The 23,432-nt window shown below is 45.5% G+C and overlaps 1 protein-coding gene across 4 annotated transcripts; it reads right to left on the reverse strand.

Annotated features, from left to right (window-relative positions):
* Nucleotides 1-1,567: 1,567 nt before the first annotated feature.
* Nucleotides 1,568-9,827, reverse strand: ODC1 (ornithine decarboxylase 1). Of its 4 annotated transcripts, none has more exons than XM_015859458.3 (11): nt 9,707-9,827; nt 8,108-8,253; nt 7,776-7,949; nt 7,443-7,615; nt 7,041-7,175; nt 6,837-6,918; nt 6,448-6,531; nt 4,959-5,121; nt 4,760-4,872; nt 3,881-4,095; nt 1,568-2,058 (listed from the first exon to the last, which is right to left on the reverse strand). In XM_015859458.3, exons 2-11 carry the CDS (start codon nt 8,207-8,209, stop codon nt 1,917-1,919), a joined length of 1,383 nt encoding a protein of 460 aa, XP_015714944.2. In that variant the 5' UTR covers nt 8,210-8,253; nt 9,707-9,827; the 3' UTR covers nt 1,568-1,916. The 4 variants fall into 4 exon arrangements, with proteins under 4 accessions (XP_015714944.2, XP_015714945.2, XP_015714946.2 ...); XM_015859459.3 differs by lacking the exon at nt 9,707-9,827 and adding an exon at nt 9,490-9,693; XM_015859460.3 differs by lacking the exon at nt 9,707-9,827 and adding an exon at nt 9,369-9,670.
* Between the last annotated feature and the right edge of the window lie 13,605 nt (nt 9,828-23,432).

The following is a 23,432-nucleotide window of genomic DNA, read 5'->3' on the forward strand; positions in this document are numbered from 1 at the left end:
CATTCTTATTATTTATTTATTTTAAATATGAAACCCCATATCCTGGGCTGCTTCCAAGGGTGTGTGGCCGGCCTGCCCCTCTACTCTGTACTGGTGAGGCCTCACTTGGAGCACTGCATCTAGATGTGGAGTCCTCAGTACAAGAGAGCATGGACCTGTTAAAGTGCACCTAGAGGTGGGCCACAGAAACGATCCAAGGGATGGAACAGCTCAGGTGGGCTGAGAGAGCTGGTGCTGTTCAGCATAGAGAAAGCTCTGGGGAGACCTGAGAGCAGCCTTACAGTATCTGAAAGTTCATCGTGATTCTCAGCATGTTGCCCTTGGATGACCCCTTAAATATGAGCTAATTTAGAAGATCTACTTACTTCTTTCTCTTCACCATATAGAGGCTTACTAAGGTACGCCTGCAGCTCAAGACTGTCAGGCAAACAGAGCTGGGACCTATAGACCATGTTAGAAACACTTGTTTCAGCCCACTAAGTGGCAATAAATTAGCACCAGGTCAACATACTCTATCCCAGTAAGCATTCCTTGTGATATCTCCTATGGTTTACTTAGTTATTACATTTACTATGAAAGCTTCAGTTCAGTATCTCCTTAAGGTTAAGTAAAAGCTTTAAAGGGATCACATGCATAATAAGCTGTGTCTTGTCTGGAGTTCTGGGTCCAGGCCTGGGGTCCCCAACACAAGAAGGACATGGAGCTCTTGGGAACAGGTCCAGAGGAGGGGTGCTAAGGTGATTAAAGGGCTGGAGCACCTCTCCTATAGAGAAATAGAGAAAGGTTGAGGGAACTGGGCTTGTTTTGCTTGAAGAAGGCTCTGGAGAGACCTCATTGTGGCATCCCAGTACTTGAAGGATATAAGCAGGAAGGGGAATGGCTGATTACATGGGTTGACAGTGACAAGGGGGAATGGTTTTAAACTGAGACATGGAGGTTTAGGTGATATTAGGAGGAAGTTTTTCCTACACAGGGTGGTTACGCACTGGAACAGGTTGCCCAAGGAGGCTGTGGATGCCCCATCCCTGCAGGCATTCAAGGCCAGGCTGGATGTGGCTCTGGGCAGCCTGGTCTGGTGGCTGGTGACCCTGCACATAGCAGGGGGTTGGAACTACACCATCATTGTGGTCCTTTTCAACCCAGGTTTGATTGATTCTATGTCTTATCTCTCACTATTTCTAACACCACTCTAAATATGAGTCAAGCACTACCTTGCTCTATCATCAGCCACGTAAGCTTCAGCCTCTCTTCTTTTAACCTTTCTGTATGTACCTTCTGCAACAAGCAACTTGTCAAAGGCAGCCACAGAGCCTGCACTGTGTTTTCATTAAGAGCCAGATATGTTTAGTCAGCAGCTTACAGGAGTCATAAACTACAACAAAACTTGCACATTTGGCTTGCATAGTGCAACAATAGCCATGTAGAAAGACATGCAACCCCATGGGTGCTTAACTACACAAGCCCAGACAAGTTACTTACTGATAAAGGCTGGAGAAATGGATCATGTAGCTCCTAACAGCTCTCCAAGACAGGTGAATTTACCACATATCAACCAGCACAGGACCAGTTATTTCAATATACTTTTATTTTAAAACAGGTAGGTCACAGAACACTAAGCTTTGCCCATTCTGCCATCCACAAGCTACAAATACTTGTTTGACAGGTGAGGGTCAGTCTTTAGTAGCGTACATGAAAAGTGAATAAAAATCCATATAAAACAATATTCAAATAGTTTCCATAGGAACACAGATAAATGTGACCCATCTCCTAGTCATTTTTGTCGTGTTTATGCCAAACCTATGCTTTAAAAAAAAAAAAAAACACTTAAAAATTCTAGCAAGAATTAAGTTAATGGTCCCCCAAATGCCCTAGAATTCAATGACTAAACTTGCAGTTAGTTTCTAAGTATTTATTATTTATACATTAATACTAGCTGAAGCACAACTTGCTGGATACTCAATTCCGCTTTCACAGGCACAGGAGAGGGGCAGACTAGCAACATCCTGCTCCTCCACTTCAGCTAGGAACTCCTGCTCCTTTATCTGTTGCATTAGTTGCCTAGAAAGAAAAACAGCAACAGTTAAGAGTATTTCACTACAATATCCGAGCAAAGATAGATGAAATAGTTACTACTACATAGCTACCAGAACATGAAATCAATGCTTTGTAATCCAGACATCATTACTAGAACTAAATACCTAAGCACATAATCTGCTGACTTGAGTGTAAAGGCCAATATGAAGCTGTTTCACTGTTTCCAAGTAGGATCTGTATCTGCAGATATACATATATCAGAGCCTATGTTTTTATTCCACATGCCACAGGTTTCATGACTCAGAGGTCATTCCAGAATGAAATTCATTCTCCCTTTCCCATGCCATCACATTCTCAGCTACCTTGAATTTCAAGTGAGTTGAACAGCAGGAATGTAAGGAAGCTGGTATAGGAGAACCACAACTCCCTTCATCCTCAGACACTGCACCAAAACAATCTCAGTACAGAAGAACTCCAATTAATGAGTTCTTGACTACTTATCTTACACTGCGTGCAAAGAAAAGTTGTGTTTACCACGTGGTTGCTCACAGGATATGCACTCAGACATAGGCAATCCATCACACATACTGCAGTCAGAGCTATACATACAGCTGCACACTTAAACATGGAGAGCACATAACAAAACAGCTTTGGCCTGTGCTGAAAAGACACACAGCGTATCCTCACTAACTAGATTCCCTTCAAGTTAAGGGTTAGCATATGCTAGTTGAATTTACCTGCCAAAGAAAGAACACTAAGAAAGGGTGAAAAGAACTGTAGCTTGACAGCTCTGATATTACAGTTTTAACAGAAACCTACAGTGAAAAAGTCAGTTAATTCTGCAGAGCCACTTTGAGTTTCACACAAGTCTGGAGCCTAACGAGAAGCCCTAAGGCTTCATGTGACACAGCAATGCTTCACTTGACTGGAGGTATCAATGAAAGAGGGGGGAGGGAAAAGCCAAACGACAGGGCAAAGCTTGCTTATAGGAAGGCAAGAGTAATGAAAGAAAGGAGGGAGCTTCCTCCTTTACAGCCAGAACTCCCCCAGATTTAAGAGTTAACAGTAAATGCCAGAAGCACCTGATCCTAACCAAACACAGTACTGCTGCACAGATACTTTAATAGGCAAACTTCAGTAGAGATAAGGACTTCCTCTTACATAAGAACCCACTCTTATAGAAGTCCGTTAACCTGCTTTACAGAGAAACCATCCAGATTACTTCTAACTACTGTTTAAAGGTGTGGTTTTGCAGTGTTCTGGTACTTGAGTAACCTTGCTTTCCTCATCTATTTTAAGGCTTCCTGTGGAGATCCAACATCCTGCAGTAAGCAATAGTCCAGAGCTCAATTTACACCTACAAACAGCTCTCAAACAGAACATACTGTGAAGCTGCACAGCTAAGAACTGTTCCTTTGCATCCCTGTCCCTTACACTCAGGATTTAGTAGGCCATCCATTTGCAAGACAGCATAGTATCAAGACAGTGATTGATCACTGGTCAGAGAAGCTACCTGCAAAGAATCTGTAACTACCCTGCATCACACAAGACTGAAAGGCAAGCTAGAAACCCAGGTTAATGGAAGGATTCCTAGCATTCTCTCTTCAAAAGCACCTCCAGAGATAAATACATCAGAGCAAAAAGTAATTGGTAGTGTTATGATTGTTCTAGAGACATACACAAACTACCAGAGGTGTTGCTTTTCACATAAAATCTGGTTTGCCAGACAATACAGCACCTCAGCCATGACACTGATACAGAACAGTCACAACTGATAAGCCATTCACTAGTTTCTCTAATAAAAGCACTCGAGGGATCAACTTATTACCATACTTAAGTTACTAACCATGCTGGTCTTGACATCACATAATGTATTGTTGGCCTCTGGAACCCATTGAAAGTAGAAGCTGCTGCAACAGTATAGGCACCCATGTTTTCAAACAGGATCCAGTCACCAACTTGCAGCTCTGGCATGTTACAACGCTCAACAATTCGATCTAGGCCATCACACGTTGGTCCCCATATGCTGCAGGAGTAACAGCTGTCATCTGGCTTAGGCCGCTGAAGAGAAGAGACTAATTAGTTTGACAACCAAAACAGCTCCCATAAGTAAAGTCATGATTGATGTATGCACAGCACTCTTTGTTCAGCCTGGAGAAGGTTGCGGGGTGACCTCATCGCAGCCTTTCAATACCTGAAGGGAACTTACTCCCAGGAGGGGAATAAACTCTTCGAAAGGGCTGACAATAGCAGGACACGGGGAAATGGTTTTAAGTTGAAAGAGGGAAGATTTAGGTTGGATGTTAGGGGGAAGTTCTTCACTAGGAGAGTGGTTAGGCCCTGGAACAGGCTGCCCAGGGAGGTTGTGGATGCCCCGTCCTTTTGGAGGTGTTCAAGACCAGGTTGGACGGGGCCCTGGGCAACCTGATCTAGTAAAGGTGTATGTTTGGTGGCCCTGCCAGGCAGGGGGGTTGGAACTACATGATCCTTGAGGTCCCTTCCAACCCGGGTCATTCTGTGATTCTGTGATTCTTCTCTAAGAGAAAGAGAACTGATGGCAGATTCTTCTGCACCCTCGGCTCTGAATTAAGTTCCACTGCAAAGCTCTTAAGTTTAACGTCAGATTCTGGCTATGCAGAAGGAGCAGTGAACACAAGAGACTGCTATGAGGAGGGATTTGTCTACAGCCAAACTACCAACGTGCAATACTTGTGAACTGCTGTACCTTTTGCAGAACTGGTTTAACGTGTGCATGATCATACAAGATGCAATTGAACGATCCGTAGACGCCATCATTCACATAATACATGAGTGTTTTGTCATTCACATCATCTTCATCTGGAAGAAGCAGAGACACCATTAAGAGTGCTTGGAAAGAAACATACAGTGATGCTAGGGGGAAGACCAAGTCCAGATTTACATACCATCAGAACCTGTTTGCTCCTTTAATACAACTTTCTTTGCAATGATATTGACTGCCAGTGTGAATGCTGATGCAACATAATATCTTCCTGGCTCTGCAATAATAGTTACTTCAGAATCCAAAGGAAAGTATTTATCCAGTGCTGGGTTGATTACGTTTGTGATCTAAAAAAATAACACCAGTTGCAAATATTACTACTTCAGCAGCTACTCAGATACTCTTTTTAATCTAGGATGAAGTCAGACTTCCATGCTCACAGTAACATACTATTCAATCACACAGATTAGAATACACAAGTGGATTACTGTATCATTTGTCTTTGCTTTATTATATTTTCCAAGTGGAACACAATAAAAGCAGACACTCGCAGCTTAAAAACCTAAACATGAGCTGTTTGGTCACCTAAGTCTCAGTGAAGTCACCCTTCATTAAAGACTCATTAAAACTGCATTAGTGTCCCATGTGTCAACACTCTTCAATTCTTGGTCTGCTTCTCATTCTGATAACAATGGAACAACCTCCAGTTTATTGCATCTTAGAGAAATCATCTCATGGGATTTTAAGACTCCAGAAATCTTTGTCATCATTGGAAACTGCTGCCTTCACAGCTGCCAAGTTATCAGTGATAAAGCTGCCTCCAACCACTGCATGACTGTCTCATGCCACAGGGCCCACTCACAGCATAATTTGCACTTGATATTTCATATAAGGCCAGTAAAACACTGGAAGTCAGCTTTCATTAACAGTCATAGCAAGTGAGGTGACATCAGCCCACGTTACAAGCAGACAATTCACTCCGTGGGTCTTGTTTGATGTCTCCTTGTATAAACATAACACCATTTAACATCACTTTAGACTGGCAGGTGTTCTGACAACACTGCTCTATGTCCTCTTAACACTAAGCCACCTTCCCTTCTTAAAGTAGGTATTTCTATGAACGCAGGCTAGAGAACTGATGGAACAAAAACCTAGACACTCATAACACCAGTGCTCAAAACCACTCAGAAAGACTGTATGGGTGCAGGGTTTTCTCATCTTCACAGTATCACAGAATTGTAGGGGTTGGAAGGGACCTCTAGAGATCATCGAGTCCAACCCCCCTGCCAAAGCAGGTTCCCTACACCATGTCACACAGGTAGGTGTCCAGTTGGGTCTTGAATATCTCCAGAGAAGGAGATACTATGTGGGAGCGGCATCAATTCAGAACACCTGAAGTAGGTAATTAACTGGAAGAAGTTTATGCCAGTGAGAATCAAGTCTGCACTTAAAACTTGCTTTACAAGTTTGGTATCTCTGCATGTTTATGCATTCATTTAGCTCTATCTTGCAAGAATCTAATTTTCCAAATACAGCCTCCTCTTCTAAGTTCCATTTGTGACCAGACATTCTCTCATGAATGTGTCTTTATGCCAAGAGAAGAGATAGATTTTAACACAGTTCAACATTCAGAAAGACATCACAACCCAGGGAAGTTGATAGCAAAGCTTTACCTCTTCAAATTTAAGCTTGACGTCTTCAGAGCCAGGGAAGCCACCACCAATGTCAAGCAGATACATATTGAAGCCAAGTTCAGCCTGAAGTGAAATTAAGTGCAATAGTGTTAAGGAGAGTCTTCTGTGTGTCATTTTTAGCTAAAAACATATCAATAAGTCATACTATTAAGAGATGAAAACAGAGCTGGGTTCTAGTAATAGTCATCTCAGTTTGAGCCACTGATTTTATATAGCAGAACTGCTGAAAGTCAGCCACCAAAACCACAAAAACACTAATATGAAATGAGGGACTTCAATTTTTAACCCTATAACAGTTCCACGATTTATTTGGTTTTTGCCACAACAGCTAAACAGGAATTCCAGATTAAATAGAATTTACTACTTACTCCCATATCGAACACACAGCGGGCATCAGAAATAGCCTGAACAAAGGTCTCTGGGTCTGTGCATCCACTTCCAACATGGAAACTAAAAAGAAAAACAATACATTAGCTTGTCTTTGGTAAGTTACAATACACAAAGGTGTATCTGTTGTCAGCTTCATCACTTAAATCTTATTTCACATGGCTGTGTTTTGAAATGGAACGCACCTAACTCCAACAATGGCGAGGTCCAGCTCTTTTGCACGCTCCAGAAGCAGTCTGCTCGTCTTAAGAGTAGCTCCAAATTTAACACTGAGACGACAAACTGCTTTGGAGTCATCTGTTGTGATACGCAACACTAACCTGGAAACAGGGGAGAAACCAAGTTCTAGAATAAGACATTATCATGAAGATATGATTTTAGAATATCAACCTTAAACATACAAGCTTTCCTGTCTGTCTCCTTCCTCCTAATGCACCAGTACACAGGCTCAGATTTCAGCAGCTGAAGTAGCCTTATTATCTCACAATTTCACATCATATCTTAAAGAACAAGTTGCAGCTAACTGCAAGTGCTTCAGTAACATGAGAACTCGAGCAAGAATTATGAAACAAGCTGGGATAACTTACTTGGCTTTTGGATGGGCCCTTGCAATTTTCATTAGTTCTACTTCACTATCAAATGTCATCATCTGTACACCACTGCTAGCAGCATGTTTGATTTGAGATAGTTGTTTGCAGGGATTTGCATAGATTATTCGCTCAGGAGGTACACCAACGCTCTGAACCAGCTGGATTTCCGTCTAGAGAGAACAGGTTGCATTAAGGATGTTATTATTTCCAGATCAACAATCAAATGAATGAGAACAGAAGTGACAGTGCGTGCTTATGCTTAACTGTACACAAACACTTCACAGCTGAGCATGTACCAGCAGCACAGATCAGAACACAGGCGAGGTTTACCTTGCTGGCACAATCAAATCCCGCACCAAGGACAGCGAGAGTCTTCACTACAGCTTCACTGTCATTACATTTGACAGCGTAGAAGGGTGTTACTCGAGGAAGGGCTTTATGCCATCTCACGTGCTTCTTTACAATATCCCCGAGGTCAGCAACATAGAAGGCATCTTTATCATCCTAGAGCAAACACATACACTGAAGTTACAAACCACAGATAACAGCATAAGTTTGGTCAGCATTTGAGCAGGGGGTTGCCTTGCAGAAGATCCACAGAGGCAACTTGTTCCCCCAACATATAAACATGTGTCATGAAACGAAGTCATTCTCATACTTACAGAGGATGACACTTCGTTTATTTTTTGGTCAAGGATATCCTTGGCAGTAAAGCCCTCATCGAGGAAGGTGAATTCAAGTTCTTCTTTGCTGAAGCTACCCATGATTCCTGACGTTCCAAGTTGATGTGGAAGGACTTGAGTGTAAGCTGTCGATACAAAAAAAAAAAACACCCCACAAACAAATGTTATTTCATTTGAAGTCATACAGTTCACATTCACTGTTTCAAATCCATGCAGTCATTGCACAGTGGTCATAGAATTGATAGCTAGGATTCCTATAGCGGTTACTGACAACCTTAATTAAACAGGTGACACATTAGGTTTAAACAGAACCAACAAGAATCTTTACTAAGTAGCCTTGTCAGACTGAAGGCAAACTATCCTCTGTTCAGTAAGTGAGTGTTGCACAGGATCTATTAACACTAGTAATAGCAGTTACTATTTAAGCCCATGAAGTTTGCATCCTCTTGGCCTCCACACTGGAGTTACTGTTACAGCTTGTACTGGTTTCAATGTAATTACCACTTTTCTTAAGCACTGAGGTATGGGAGAAAGCTCACATGTTATTTTGGACATAATCAGAGCACACTGATACATCTGAGCAGTAACAACTCAAAGGAATATCTGGCTCTATTAGTGGGCTTCCCTGCCCTATTTGCAGCTACAAAAGAAAACCTGAGCTGTCAGGAGTGGCAGATACACACCAGCACAGCCCCTGATTGTGGTCCGTACACATAGAGTCAAGTAATTCCAATTATCACTTCATAACTTCATACAAGTCCGCCACTGATCTCCACAGCTAACAAAGAATCAACTAGAAGCTGCCCCTGAGAACCATAACGAAATGGCCAAACTACATTCCTCCGTCACCCAAAACCTGAGTGCAGGGTAAGTTACACAGGTCACCCTAACCAGGGGAATCAAACAGAGAAAGGCAGCCCGTTCCAACTGAGCCGAATCACATCTGCGTGCTGCTTTTTAAAGACCTCAGCTCCGCAAGGTTGTGAGTGAGTGAGTCATAGGGAAGATACGGTTTCATGTAACCCCATCCAGCCCCGGGCCTTCCCTCAGCACTTTTCCCCCACTTTATCTAGTCACACAGATTAGAGCCGAGATTCTCTCAACTCTAAATTACCCGTTAACCTTCAGCTCACAAAAGCACGTTACATTTTACAGCTTCTCTTTCAGTTTGCCATATCCTCAGCCCAACAGCCCGGAACACGCTGTTTCAACCACTTCATTCCGAGAAGCGACTACAAACCTCTCACACGTCAGCCCAACAGCCGTTATCAGCGACTACTTCGCGTTATTTGATCGCTCCTCACTTCTCCAACCAACCAGACCAAGGGCATATATTAAATTCTAACGCAGTCAAACCCGACCTCCACAACGTTGTCTCCCGTTCGGCCGAGCCTCCCCGTGCTGACCCGGCGTAGCAACCAGCCCCTCGCAGGCCCCGGGACCCACCCCGAGCCGGGGATTCCCGGTAAGGAAGGAGGCGGAGGGAGGCCCCGTGCCCGCCGGCCCGTTGGCAGCGGCCCCGCAGCCACGTGGCTCCACGTCGGCCGGCTTCCGCCCCCGTTTCCCCTTCTTTCTCACCTCGGGCAGCCGCTGTTCTGAGCCCTCCGGTTGCCCTGGCCCCGGCCTTCCTCGGAGCCGCCGGAGGGGAGCGGCGGAGCGGCCGCACGGCACAGCGGGCGAAGCGGTCGCCGCGACTGACAAAGCTTCGCCACCGCCGAGGCGCTCGTATTTATAGGGCAGCCGGCGTCGCCATGGCAACGCACCAGCTCAAACCAGCCGCGATCGGCTGGGACCGGGCAGGGACCGCGGCCAGCGCTATTGTGACGTCAGCAGGAACCGCCCCGAACCGCCCCGTACCGCCCCCAACCGCCCCGCCCACCGCGGGTGCCACTGTCATGGAGGGGAGCCACCTCAGCTTCTCACATCATCAGTAAGGGCAGGAGGGACGTCCAGGTGGTAGCGTCAGGCCAGGATGTGGCTGTAGAGCCAGGAGTGAAGCCCAGAGCTCCCTATATGGCTCTATCTACCTCATGCAAACCTCATCTACTTCATGCAAACCTCATATCTCGTGTCCTACGTGGGACAAAGATGCTTTCCAGAAGAGGGCACTGGAAAAGCGTGTGTTGTAAGGAAGGCTGAGCCCATCACCCTGCTGCTCCCTTCCTTGGTGCTCCCCTTCTCACCTGCTGCTCACATAGGACAAGGGAGAGCACACCTGCTGCTGTCTGCTGCTTGTGTGTGTCCAAAGGAGTCACCCACAGACATATGAATCACATAACTGACATTATAGCAAGTGTTTTGTGTTGGAGGCGCCTGCAGTGTCAGTATTTACAGACTGGAGGTCAAAAAGCAATGAAAAATAATAGCCAGTGCTCACACGCATCATTGGACAGACAGAACTGCAGTAACTGTGTCAACCTCTGTATGAGCTCAGCCCCCACCAGAGGACCAGGCCATGAGCCCCAGCTCCAGTATTTGCTACGTCTAACACAAGGATTCCACCTCTATTTGATAGGCAGTATATCATGGTAACGTGGGCTTTCTGAGTACATTGTAGGAGTGTGAATAGTTCTGGTAAGAGCATTACTTTGAAAAACAGAGATCAGTCAGTCTACTGCTGGGAGAGCAAACCATGGAGGAGACAGGTTGACTTGGTGTGCCCAGCCAGATGCTTGTAGCAGCCAGTCAGGGGACACAGCCAGTTCTGCAGCACAGCCCCAGAATATAGAGCTCATTGCTCACAGGAGGAGTTTGATAACATGCAGTGTAGAAGAGGATATAGTGGGTAATGCACCAAAAAGACAGGCAAGGGCACAATTTAGATCAATTTTATGGAGTGAGGAGAGAACTCATTCATCTCAATGTGAAGCCTGAAGGCTCACAATGGTTTGCGACTCAGCGTTGCAGTTGTCCCATGCACGGGACCTGTCTGAAGTGAAAGGGAGCTCCACTTAGAGCAGAAGGAAGGATCAGGGCCTCAGAGGTACGTTTTCATCATAATGTCTGAAGATTTACGTGTAGAACTACGCAACTTAGGGTGAGACTGTGCCTCTAAGGCAAAACATATGAGCTCATATTAAAAAGTTATCATTATAATAACAATTTGCATTTCTATAGAACCTTTGATCTTAGGATCTCAAAGTGCTTAACAAACACAAATTAATTAATCCTCACAACTCTCCTGCAAGGTAGACATGTATTATGGAGAGACGCTAGCAGCGAGCTTTCCATTATAAGTCTCATTTTAACTACCTCCTTTACTTTGCCAAAACTAAACCAATACATACAAAAATTTCGCAAGCATGATCTTGTCTCCTTGGGTAGGATCTTTTTGGAAATTCTGGGGCTAATAGGATAAGATAGTTGAAGATAAGTAGGTTAAATGGGGAGACCGGGAATGTATATCCCTGAATGAACTAATGCACACACTCCAGTAGTCCAGAGGGGAGGGAAATGCAGAATTTGGGATAGACACTTGCTTCTCCATAATTTGACAGCATGGTGATTCCGAGGTGATAAATGGTTATTCATTACCTTCAATGCTAGTTATTAAATCAGTGGGCTAGATGAGTGCAGGAGATGGCCCGCTTTTCTAAACAGAAGGGTAGCTCTCCAGGAGCTGCATTTAGCTACTAATGTAAAATCACTGAGAACCATGTATTACCTCCTCCATTGAGCTACTCTTTAAAACAGGGGGAGAAGCCAGAAAAGAAGACCCAGCATCCTAAGATCACCTCCAGAGAGAGCCTGAGCTTGGCAGTACATTTGCATGAGGGATGGAGAGCGAGAATGTGTGCTGCCCCAAGAAAACAATTCCTGCCAAAAACCTAAAAATAAAACCAGCCCAGGAAAATCCACTTCTAACTACTCAGAGCTACCCAGACCCGGGGCCCGGGCGTGGAGAAGCCAGCAGGAGCCTTTTTTGCTCCCAACCTCCTGACACAGGTGGTGTAGGTGGACAGCAGGGTGGAGACTCATCCCTTGGCCGTGCGGTGGGGTTAGAAGTCTGTTCCTGCAGGCTTCTGCCAATAGCAAATTGCTGCCACTCCCAGGAGGAAGGAGGAGGACAAGGGATTATGACTCAGGTGTCTTTAGGGTGGTACAGCCTCCAGGGACTCTTAGTGAGCTGGTAGAGCCTTTGCCCTGGGCTCAGCCCTGCTCAGCATCCAGCCCCCGCAGAAGAAGTAGGTGCAGAGCACAGGCTGTGCCTATTGCCCTGCTTATCAGCTGTAGGCTTGGAGCAGCCTCTAGACTGGAGGCAGTGACCCACAGCCCACTGTGAGGGACAAAGTTGCTGATGCTCCGCACCAGGACAGCAGGTATTCAAGCTGCAGGGATGCAGCTTTGTCCCACCACGCTCTGCTGCCTGGCTTAGAGAGTGTGAGCTTTGGGTGACTCGCTTAACGCTGTGCTTAAAAAAATAAAGCAAAGTCCAGAAATGACTCACAGAAGTTTTGTAACGTCTCTGTTAACGAGCTGGTGGTTGGAGTGTTTTTCAAGGGTGGTTAGTATATGCAGCAGATAGTGTGTGCAGCGCTGAAAACCTTGTTCATCTTGGGTATGAAGTCACCTGGGAGATCCAGCAGGAACTGACTATCATAAAAAAAAATGAGATTTTATTCAAAATGGAGAGCCAGGGAAATTCTGCTCCCAGCACAAAGTCCGTTGGATAAAGGCAAAAAGAAAAATCCCCTTCACGAAAGCCATCAAAGCCTATAATGAAAGAGGGTGGTAGAAAGAGAGCATTGGCTGCGTTTCCTAAGCAAGTCAAGTCCTGGGGCACAGGCAGACCTGAACCACCCGAGGTGTTCAGGTATGAATTATTTATGACTAAGGACAACAGAAGATCAGTACTGTTGGCTTTGCAGCAGGATGCGATCTGATGCCAGTGCTTGGCTGTAATTGTGCTCTGCTGTTAGCCAAACTCTTGATGTGTTTTCTTCTGCTAAGTATAAGCAGGTGACCTTGTCCTTACCTGGGTAGGTAGCATCTGCCCCTTGTTTTCATTGCATTCAGAGCTTTGTAGCATGTACGACGTGGCCCGTTGCTATCAGTGTTGTCCCAGTGCTGTTATCATGGGGAGCAGAAGCTCGCTGCAAGACTGAAGTAGTTTTCGGGCCTTTGAGGAATGAAGACCTTGATTCCTCTGCTCTTACCCATGTAACACTGCACCTTACTCTTCAGCTGGTTCCAACAGCATGGGAACGGTGCTGCTATCACCTCTCACTGCATTTTAAACAAGTCCTTCAGCAGCCACTTAGCTTTGCACATGCAGGGACTCTTTCATACAAAACTGGACAGAAAAAATAACCAAACCACAATAAAAATGAAACACACTCTGCTAACCTTTTGGTCTGTGTGGCAGTGCTGCCTGCATCTGGAAGGGACCCACATATACAGTGATGGCAGTGGTCTTCACTGCAGGCTGTTCTAATGAATGCTTTGAATGCAGCCTCAACCGTAAGATGAAACCCAAGAAAAATACACTGAGTTTTAACCTATGAGTACCACACTATTGAAGCAAGCTGTAGGAGAGGATTACAGTGTAAGCAGCTTTGCTTGCCCTGTTAAACTGTACTGGCTGTTATCTAGCTGCTATTGTTTCCTCGAGTCCTTCTGTGTGTGACAATGACACTCGTCAAAATGATTTCTGTCATACGACAAAGCCTTGGATTTATCTTCAGTTATTCATTCAACTTCAGAGCCTGGTGACTGCAGGGCACACCTACAGAACAGGATAGTGAGACATTTCTCAGCCTGAGGGAGAAGCTTTCTCTTTCCTGCTTTCCTTGCTGGTGCATGCAATTATTCCTCCCTAGGTGTAAGACTCTACACTTACTTTTGTTAAACCTCATCTGGTTTCTTACTGCCCAGCTCTCCAGCCTGTCCATGTCTCGCTGAATGGCAGCACAGCCTTCAGTCATGTCAGCCAATCCTCCCAACATTGTTTCATCAGCAAACTTGCTGAAGGTGGCCACTATCCCCTCACCAAGGTCACTGATGAAGATGTTGAACAAGACCAGATCCAGCACTGACCCCTGGGGAACACCGCTAGTTACAGGTCTCCAGCCAGACTCTGCACCACCAATGATGACTCCCTGTGCTCTGCCAGTCAGCCAGTTCTCAAACCACATCACTGTCCACTCATCCATCCCACACTTCCTCAGCTTTGTAATAAGGATGTCGTGGGAGACAGTATTGAATGCCCTTTTGAAATCAAGGTAGACTACATCCACCGCTCTCCCCCCATCCACCCAGCAAGTGACAACGTCATAGAAGGCTACCAGGTTGGCTGAGCATGACCTCCTCTTGGTGAACCCATGCTGACTACTCCTGATAACCTCCTTTTCTTCCAGTTGTCTGGAGATGACATCCAGCACAAGCTGTTCCATCACCTTTCCAGCAACAGAGGTGAGGCTGACTGGCAAATAACTATCGTGTTCAACTGAAGGCCCTACTAAGGCATATGTAAAATAAGGATGAGGTGATTGATAGTAACCAATGTGGCTTCACCAAGGGCAAGTCATGCCTGTCAAACTTAGTGGCCTTTCATGATGAAGTTACAGCATCCGTGGATGAAGGAAGAATCACTGACGTCATCTACATAGACTTGTGAAAAGCATTTGACATTTAAAAGATACTTGGGATAGTGTATCCTGGAAGAAGTGTCATGAAGTGTCATGAGTCTGTAGGAGGGAACGATGGACAAGAAGTAGCTGGGGAAGGTCATCACAATAGTCTGGCTTGTACTGTGGATGAAGTCACTGCCAACACTGCTGCCACCATGAAAGGCAAAGAGCGATATGGCAACAGGGCAAACTGTGGTGATGTTTGCACTGTTTTCAGATGAGAGAAGATGAATTCAAAGATGTTTCCACTTCTGCAGGAAGCAGAGCAGGTTGTCAACTGCCTGAATTTCTTTTTGTGGCCCAGGATGCTGTGGATCTGTGAAGGGAACATGTTTATAATGCTCTATTTCCACCTTCTGTGGGACCTGGAACAGCAGGTTTCTCAGAGGAGGTAAAATATACAGTTTGGATGTGCAGGAAAGCAGAGCTGAGGAGTACAATGAATACACTTTTGTTTCTGTGATTTATCTTCTATGACATCATGCACAGGCAAGCAAAATTTGCTCTGCCACAAACTGAGCATTAAATCTTGTCTATGCATAGAACCATGCTAGCCTGGCAGCACTGCTAATGGTGGAAATGTGCTGTCATCGTTATTCTGGAAAGTAAAAGATGGGGAACAGCAGAACAGTGCGAATCAGGAGGTGAGGCTGTGATCTGTGCTCTGTCGATGAAGGGGTAGCAGTCCTTCACTCACATCTAGCTGAATCCACAGTAAGGCACCAGGAGTCTCCTGGATGGATGGACATCCTCTGTGGGAGTCACCAAGAGGATCTGCCTCACATACCTTTCTCACTGTCTTCACTGACGTCAGAGGGATTCTAAACGCCTAAAGTTAGAGGGAACAGCTTGGCCTTTGTCTTTTTTTTTTCCCTCCAACAATAAAATGAGGATAATAATACTGACCTTTTTAAAGAGCTTCTGACATTCACAGATGAAAAAATTAAACTTGTAAGAGGCTATTATTATTGATATATAATTTTCAATAGAAGTAGCAATGACGTTTCTATGATATTTTACAATCCAAATGAAATATTGCCATAATAAAAATAATGACAAGGATGATCAACAGAATATACTTAGTGTTGGTACTTGGCAAAATAATAACTTGAACTACATCTTTTCTTCTGTGCTTCATACAGAAAGCAAATGACCAACAGCAGCAGCAGGAAGGACAACAAAACAGAGAAGGAAAGAATGATTAACAGACGCCTCTTGCAAATCCTGAGAAATCAAAACTCCACTGAATTCAACATGTCCAGCTTGTAGAGGTGAATACACAGGTGGAGTTATTTCAGAAAGAGATGTTTGGAGAACTCTGTTATTACACTGGTAAAGTGCTGGAGCTGAATGTGAGGTTTGTGTTCTGCAGCACAGGATGCTCACACTTGACTCTGGCCTTTTAGAGCAATGAGGATTGCAAAGGTCTCACGGAATCAATTAGGGTGGGATCTGCTTTGTGTTGTGTCTCCGTCCCATGCACACGCAGATCTGACACTAAGCACAAGCTGACAGAAGGGGGTTGAGGAACAAGGACATATAAAAGGACCTGAGGTGTCAGGCCACTGGTCCACCCAAGCACTGCCCAGGGACAGCAGAAGGTGCTGTTTCAAGAAAGCATGTGACTGTGGTCACATTCTGTGATTCATATCCCTATTCAGGCCTGCAGCCCCATCCAGTCATTCTAACATCCATTCTGGAACCTATCACTGTGAGGTCATCAAATCCCTTTTTGGCCTTGCAGATACTGCCTACCTCCCAGGCTCATTCTGGCAGCAGGTGAAATGAGTCTCAACATTATTGGCCCATGGCCACTTATGGTATGGTTTCAGTTTCCTATCCTTTTTGACAGCCTTTTTTTAGCCATCTTCACTCCTTGCTTTTTAAAAGCAAGTGTAGCTCAGCTAGTCTGAGTTAGGTTATGAAGAAAGCCACGACGTTACCAAATCTTGACACATTTACATGGCAATGGATTCCACTAATGAGGTTTAATGTTGTGCATGATCACAGATATTGCGGCTGGAGGGAAGGCATGACAAAAGGTGAGTGCCATGATGAAGGATCTTATCCTTCTTTAAGACCATATAGTAGAAACCTCTTAGGAAACAGGGAACAGAGGGAGACCATGAACAAACCAAACATGAAATTTCATATACATATAACAGCAGGGGCACCCAGAGTAGTGTGCCCAGCACCATATCTAGGCAGCTTTTGGATATCTCCAAGCAGGAAACCCCACAACCTTCAAGCTGCCTGTAATCCATCACCCACATGGCACAGAAGTGCTGCTGGTGCTCAGAGGGATCTTCCTGTGTTCCAGTTTGTGCCCAGTGCCTCTTGTCTTAGACACTGATGCGATGTCCCTGAGTCACCTATTCTGTAGTTGTTCACCCCCAGGTGCAGGGCTCTGTACTTCTTGTTTAACTTCATGTAATTGCTGCCAGCCCTCCTCTCCAGTCTGTCAAAGACCCTCTGTATGGCATCATGGCCCCCTGGTGAACCAGCCACCACCCCTAGTTTTGTGACATCCGCAAATTTACTGTGCGAAGTGCCATAAAGGAATGTGCTGCAGCTGGGGATGGCTGTGAAAAAGAAAAATATAATCCAGGGATGACGCAAGCTGGGTATTTCCCAGTCCCATGTCTAGTTCATTCTGTCACCCTGCTATGCCATGCCCAATGTCCTTTGTATTACAGCTGCCCCATCCCCATTCATCTTCCCTACAGGCAAAGCTACCCCTATCAGCAGCATCCTTCTTCCTTGCCCTTTCCATACTTTCATTGATATCCCTTCTGTCCAAGTATCTGTACAACCACCAGCCATGGACCTAGTGCAGAAGAGCACTCAGTTCACGTTGACTTTGAGCTTGAGCTCAAGACCTTTATACTTCTGAATTTGCTGGTTTGAACTGGGTTCTTCGGATCTTTGGATTCTTACCTTCATGACTAGCAGAGAGATTTGAAGCCTTTCTTCCTGGACAGTCACCTGCAAGAAAGGATCAACTTCCATCACAGCTGATCATACGGAGGAGCCACAGCAAACACGTTCTAGTGGCATACCCAAAGCAAACTTCTGAATGAACATCTTGCATTACCTTCTTTCCACCTTTTCCCTCTTGCTATGTGCTTTACAGCAGATTCCTACTTGGCTTTGCAGCCAGAAGTGCAGCAGTAGCACAACTGTGGGTGTCCAAGGTCAAGTGCACAACTTGGGCTGTGGCCCAGTGTTGGAAGCTCAGGGATTTTGTCGTTGGGGAATTCTGTTTCCTACTCACACATCTGCAGGATCAGGGCCCTTCCAGTGCCGTGGAGATTAGGATCAGGTTCTGTGTGGTATCGCTTGCAGGCCCGCACCCAATTCCCATCACACCGTTGGGAGCGATGCACTCACCAAAAGGAAATGCTTGTCTTGGAATGAGCTCATGCAGCTCCTGTTCTGCATGTGTCAGCAGTTTTGTGGATGCTCATGTATGCAGATTTATGAATTATCCCTTGGCAGATGGCAAGCTTCACCCTCCTCTATGTACGCATGTATTTAAGGTGAATGTAAAAGCACAGTTATTGTCGTAAGCTTTTCAATTATGTTCTTATTCATTTAGGTGGATAAGAAAATAGGCTTTTACATGTGCATGTTGTCAGCACCGGCAAATCGTTCTTTGGGGCAAAAGCAATGAAAGGAGAATGGATTGGGTGATCTTCTGAGGTTCCTCCAGCCCTGTAATCCTCTGAAAAAACCAGCGGCAAAGCTGGCCTCATAGTACATTAAATAATCATCGTGTTTCTGTTATATAAACCCCTTATTGTGCAAATCAGACAACTGTGGATTTTTTTTTTTCCTTCTGTATTTGTTGCAAACATATGTTCTATCATCACACACAGATGGCTGTAAGGTAAAAGGCAAACACAATCAGCAGGTTGAAATCCTACCACTTACTGCTAATTCTGCAGCCGTATACAACTTGATAATTCACTTGCTTTCCTTACCACAGGCTATAAATGTATTTGTTTTACTGTATATTAGTTTATTCATTAGCCTATACAGCCTGGCACCACCTCTGGAGCCACCTCTGGAGCCTGGCTTTGTCACAGAGTGTTTGGAGTGCTGGTGCCTCTGCGCACACCAAGGCTGAGCCTCGGGTCCCACCGTGACCCCAGCAGGGTTGTGAGAGACCAGGAGGTGTTCTGGGGCCGCAGGGCACCCGCTGGGTGCGTGCAGGGTGCTCAGCCGCACCCCGGTCTGCGCGCACGCAGAGCACAGAACACACACCCGGGAGTGCCTCCCTGAGCCTATTAAACTGTTTAACAGGGGAAAAGAAAAGCCTTTAAAACCATGATGCATTAATGACAGATTAATCCACCCAGAACAGTCATAAAGTAAAACAGCATATAAAATACAACACATCATTAAGTACAAATGGAGTATTAAGTAATAAGGAAGGAAATACAGGGTGCTGTGTGTGGGACCGACTAGTTCACCATTGCCCCGCACCATGGGAGCAGGTTTTGCCTCTATCTTTGGAGGCTTCACTCCACAAGGGTCCCTTGGCATGGAGACAAAAGGCTCCAGGGAGTCCTCTTTGCAACTGTCTTTCACTTGAAGAGAGTTTATAAGCAGGAAAGTGAGTGATTTTTCACGTGTTCTAATAGAGACAAAAGAAGGGGAATGGCTTATAAACTGAAAGAAGGGAAATTTAGGTTAGATTTGGGGAAAAGAGTCAGAGTTGTGGTGGTAAAGCCCTGGCACAGCTGCCCAAAGAAGCTGTGGGTACCCTATTCCCAGAGGCACTCAAGATCAGGTTGGATGGGGCCAGGGCAGCCTCATCTGATGGGAGGCAACCAGCTCATAGCAGGGGGTTGGAACCAGCTGATCTTTAAGGTCCCTTCCAACCCAAGCCATTCTATGGTTCTGTCATTCTGTGATTCTCTGATTCTATAAACGCAAGGCAAGGATGCCGATAGTGAGATAGGCTGTTGAAAGACAAGTCATCTGAGCTGCCCAGTGACTACAGGTAGGACCTTGCTGTTCTGACTTCAGCTTCATGAACAACCCTTCCTATCACAGCACCTGATTGCATGGTCTTCTGACCCATCCCTCCAACTGCACCACTATAATTGCTCCATGGTGGAAAAAATAAGTAGGTGAAAGGCCATTTCTTTTCTGTTTCTTTTCTTTTTGGACATGGAAAGAGGGAACAGTTTAAAGGTTGCAGCTTCCAGCACAGAAAGAACTTGAAGGAATTACAGCTTGAAAAGAGAGAAAGGTGAGAGACCCGCAGGAATGATGTAGAGCAGAATTTATGAATGCAGAAAGCTGTGGGTGTTAGCAGTGTGTTATCAGGTAAATATACATTAATAAGTACATAGTACATGTAAATACAAAAATTAACAACACCCACAGATCTCTGCATTCATAAGTGAATGTAGCTTACAGTGCTGAGGGATGGAAAAGGCCCCGGGTTCTTCATTGTTTAGTAGTCATACAACTGAACACCTCTGGAGAGGATCACAGAACAGGAAAGGTGTCTGTACACTTGTAGGGACCAAGAACAGCAGCCATATCTCTAGATTGACACCCCAGTCCTGTGTAAACACCACTATCTCATCAGCACCCGCACGAGCTCCCCATCATGACAGCACTGAGCCAGGTCCCAGGTGGCTGAATCTGCCCCATAGATTTGGTGTTGCTGGTAATGAAGAACTTGGCAGTGAGAACTCAGCTGAGTTTTAGGAAGTGAAGCCAAGTGTGCTGGAAAAGCACTCATAGATGACACCACTTGTAAATGTAAACCCAAGCAAGCAGGGTGGTGAGGTCACCGAGACCTTTTGAGAATGAATACTCCCAAAACCCTACAGCGCTATTTTTAGAGCTGTATCCTAGATAAGGGCTCTGTGTGTTGGACTGGTTCTCATTACAGACATGTATTTACCCTTCCATAAAACAATTCTAGTTCTTTTTTCTTTTTTAACTGCCAGTCTTCAGGCAAGTAGGCAAAGGATCAAAAAGGCTACACCTTGAGAAAGGAAGGAAATTGGACTCTTTAATCTGATCTGTAAAGATGTCTGCCCTTGGTTCTAGGTGCCCTGGAAAATACTACACATGCAAGGTGGGATTTTTAGAAACATTTCATACCACCTGTCAAGCTGCATCCAATGACGTTTACTCATGACTGCTATCTCCTTTTGCTTTCAGCTTGTGATAACATGTCTCCTGCTTCAGAAGCAGATAGGTAGCCATCCAGCTCTTTATCAAAACTGTGCTCATGTATCTTTCTCTTCCACAGCATTTCTGCTGGAGGAATTGAGTGTCTTTCAGTAGAATCCAGTGGAGTAAGTCTGGGCTATCCTGGAAATGCTTTTGTGAAGGTGAACATTTCCAGAGGCCATCCATGGAACCAGCTGCCAAGAGTGAGACCTTCATGATGGGCTGGTAGGCTCATTGGGAGCCCAGTCCCATTGTCATCTCCTGTCCTGCCAATGCTGCACTGTGCTCCAGGATGGGACTGCTCGCACTGCCTGTCACTCAGCTGGGCAACACACAGCTCCCTGCAAATGTGGCTTACCCTTGTACAGCTGCCTTGCCATGCCATGGGAAAAATGGCATTCAATGGTAGAGACCCCCCTGGCTTCTTCATCCTGCATCTCCAGCCCTCCCTACCTTGTCATCTCCTGCCTTCTCAGCCACATCCCTCTGGCAGTGATTTGACGTTCTTCTTACTATTTGGCAAGCAGATTTTCACAGTCACAGAAATGAAGATTTATTGGGTTGGAAAGGACCTCTGGAAAACATTGGGTCCAACCCCCTGCTAAAGCAGGTTCCCTGCAGTAGGTTACACAGGACAGCATCCGGGTGGGTTTTGAATATCTCCAGAGAAGGAGACTCCACAACCTCTCTGGGTAGCCTGTTCCAGTGCTCCGTCACCCTCACTGTAAAGAAGTTATTCCTCATGTTTGCATAGGACTTCCTGCATCCCAGTTTGTACCCATTACCTCTTGTTCTGACACTTTGCACCATCAAAAAGATCCTGGCCCCAACCATTTAAATCATACCCATTAGATATTTACAGGCACTGATAAGATCCCCCTTCACCCTTCTCTTCCCCAGGCTGAACAGCCCCAGCTCTCTCAGCCTGTCCTCACAAGGCTGATGCTCCAGGACTCCTATCATCTTTGTGCCCCTCCACTGGGCTCACTCCAGCAGTTCACTGTCTTTCTTGAATTGTGGAGCTCAGAACTGGACACAGTACTCTAGATGTGGCCTTAACCAGAAACCTATGCCACCAGCAGCACCAGGGAACTTCTCAGCAGAATGCCAATGGGGACAACAGGATGTCCTTGGCAGAGGCCCATCCTCTGAGCAGAGGGGAGGGAGTGATAAGACTGACAAAGGTGGCTACGAAGGTACTGACTGGGACAACAGCAACTTTGGGCCAAAAATAAACTCTTAGAAGAATGGTGAAGGTAGGGAACATAGTAAATCCCAATTGGTAAGAAAAAAGAATTCAGCAAGGACACATCCTTCTCACCATCCCTCAGTTTTTACAGTGTCCTGCATGCTGGCTCTCCATCACCTCGAATCAGAGAGTCACAGAGCCATAGAATATCCCCAGGTTGGGAGGAACCCACAAAGATCATTGAGTCCAACTCCCAGCTCTACACAGGACCATCAAAAATCAGACCATAGGACTGAGCACGCTGTCCAACCATTCCTTGAACTCCAGCAGATTGGAGCCATGCCCACCAGCCCCTGGTGAAGAACCTTTTCCTAACACCCAGCCTGACCAGCTTGGCCATCCTCTGACACAGCTCCATGCCATTCCTTCTGGTCCTTTCCCCACAATGATGGGCCCAACAGCAGGCAGAGAATGGGACTTATCCAGCATAGATGGAAAAAGGGTTGGGCTCTCCCACACACAATCCCCTCATTAATTGATTGACCATTATTTGATTGATCCTCCTGACATGGAGGAGAAAACAACACAGAATGAAAATTATGAATCAGTTGACAGGTGTGTGAATGCCAAAAGGGTGGGTTATGGTGAGTCACCATTACAACCTATTCCTCAGCTCTTCCATAATCAATCTTTTTGTCTTTTGCATCTTGACAATGAGTCATTCTTCAGCATGCCCTTGTAGTGCTGCCATGCTGCCTGCCAGCCTCCCGCTGCTGTTCAGTTGTGGTGCCAACAGAGCTTAAGAAACGCTGCACCTGATTGCCACAGGAAGACTTCAAGACATGGAACAAATTGCTCCAGCAATAATGTAGGTAAATAACACAGTGGCTCCAAGATAAGAGGGGCACAGTCTTGAGAAGTATTTGGTGCAACTCTAAAAATGCCCTTAAGCACAGCAGGAGGGATGCCAGCCAGTAACACTGCATTCCAATGAGCCTTGTGGTCTGTGGGCATCCTGATGCACCTGCTGCTGGTGAATCCTGCCAGCTGAGGCTGTCAGCAGCGTCCTTGTGTTCTGGCTAGACTCTGGACTCTGCTCCAATGCTGCCATGCAGACTGGGGCTTTGGGCAATGCTTTTCGTTGATTCAGTCTGTTTTACAAAGTTCTGCTACTTGCTCCTTTTGTTCATTATTCAGCAAGTCTGCTCAGCATTGGCAGCAGCACCAAGTAGATCTGAGACTGACAGCAGCCCTTCTTGTCACATTACTCAACGTAATAGCACAC

The sequence above is a fragment of the Coturnix japonica genome, chromosome 3, assembly GCF_054131305.1.
Source record: "Coturnix japonica strain WE chromosome 3, WE-NBRP24, whole genome shotgun sequence".
Lineage (NCBI taxonomy): Eukaryota > Metazoa > Chordata > Aves > Galliformes > Phasianidae > Coturnix > Coturnix japonica.

Coding starts and splice junctions, on each gene's coding strand:
- ODC1 (XM_015859458.3), bottom strand. CDS start 8,209: ATGGGTAGCTTCAGCAAAGAAGAACTTGAATTCACCTTCCTCGATGAG. Junction 6,532..6,836: donor GCTGTGTGTTCGATATGGGA/GTAAGTAGTAAA, acceptor ATTTCACTTCAG/GCTGAACTTGGCTTCAATAT. Junction 4,873..4,958: donor GGAGCAAACAGGTTCTGATG/GTATGTAAATCT, acceptor TGCTTCTTCCAG/ATGAAGATGATGTGAATGAC.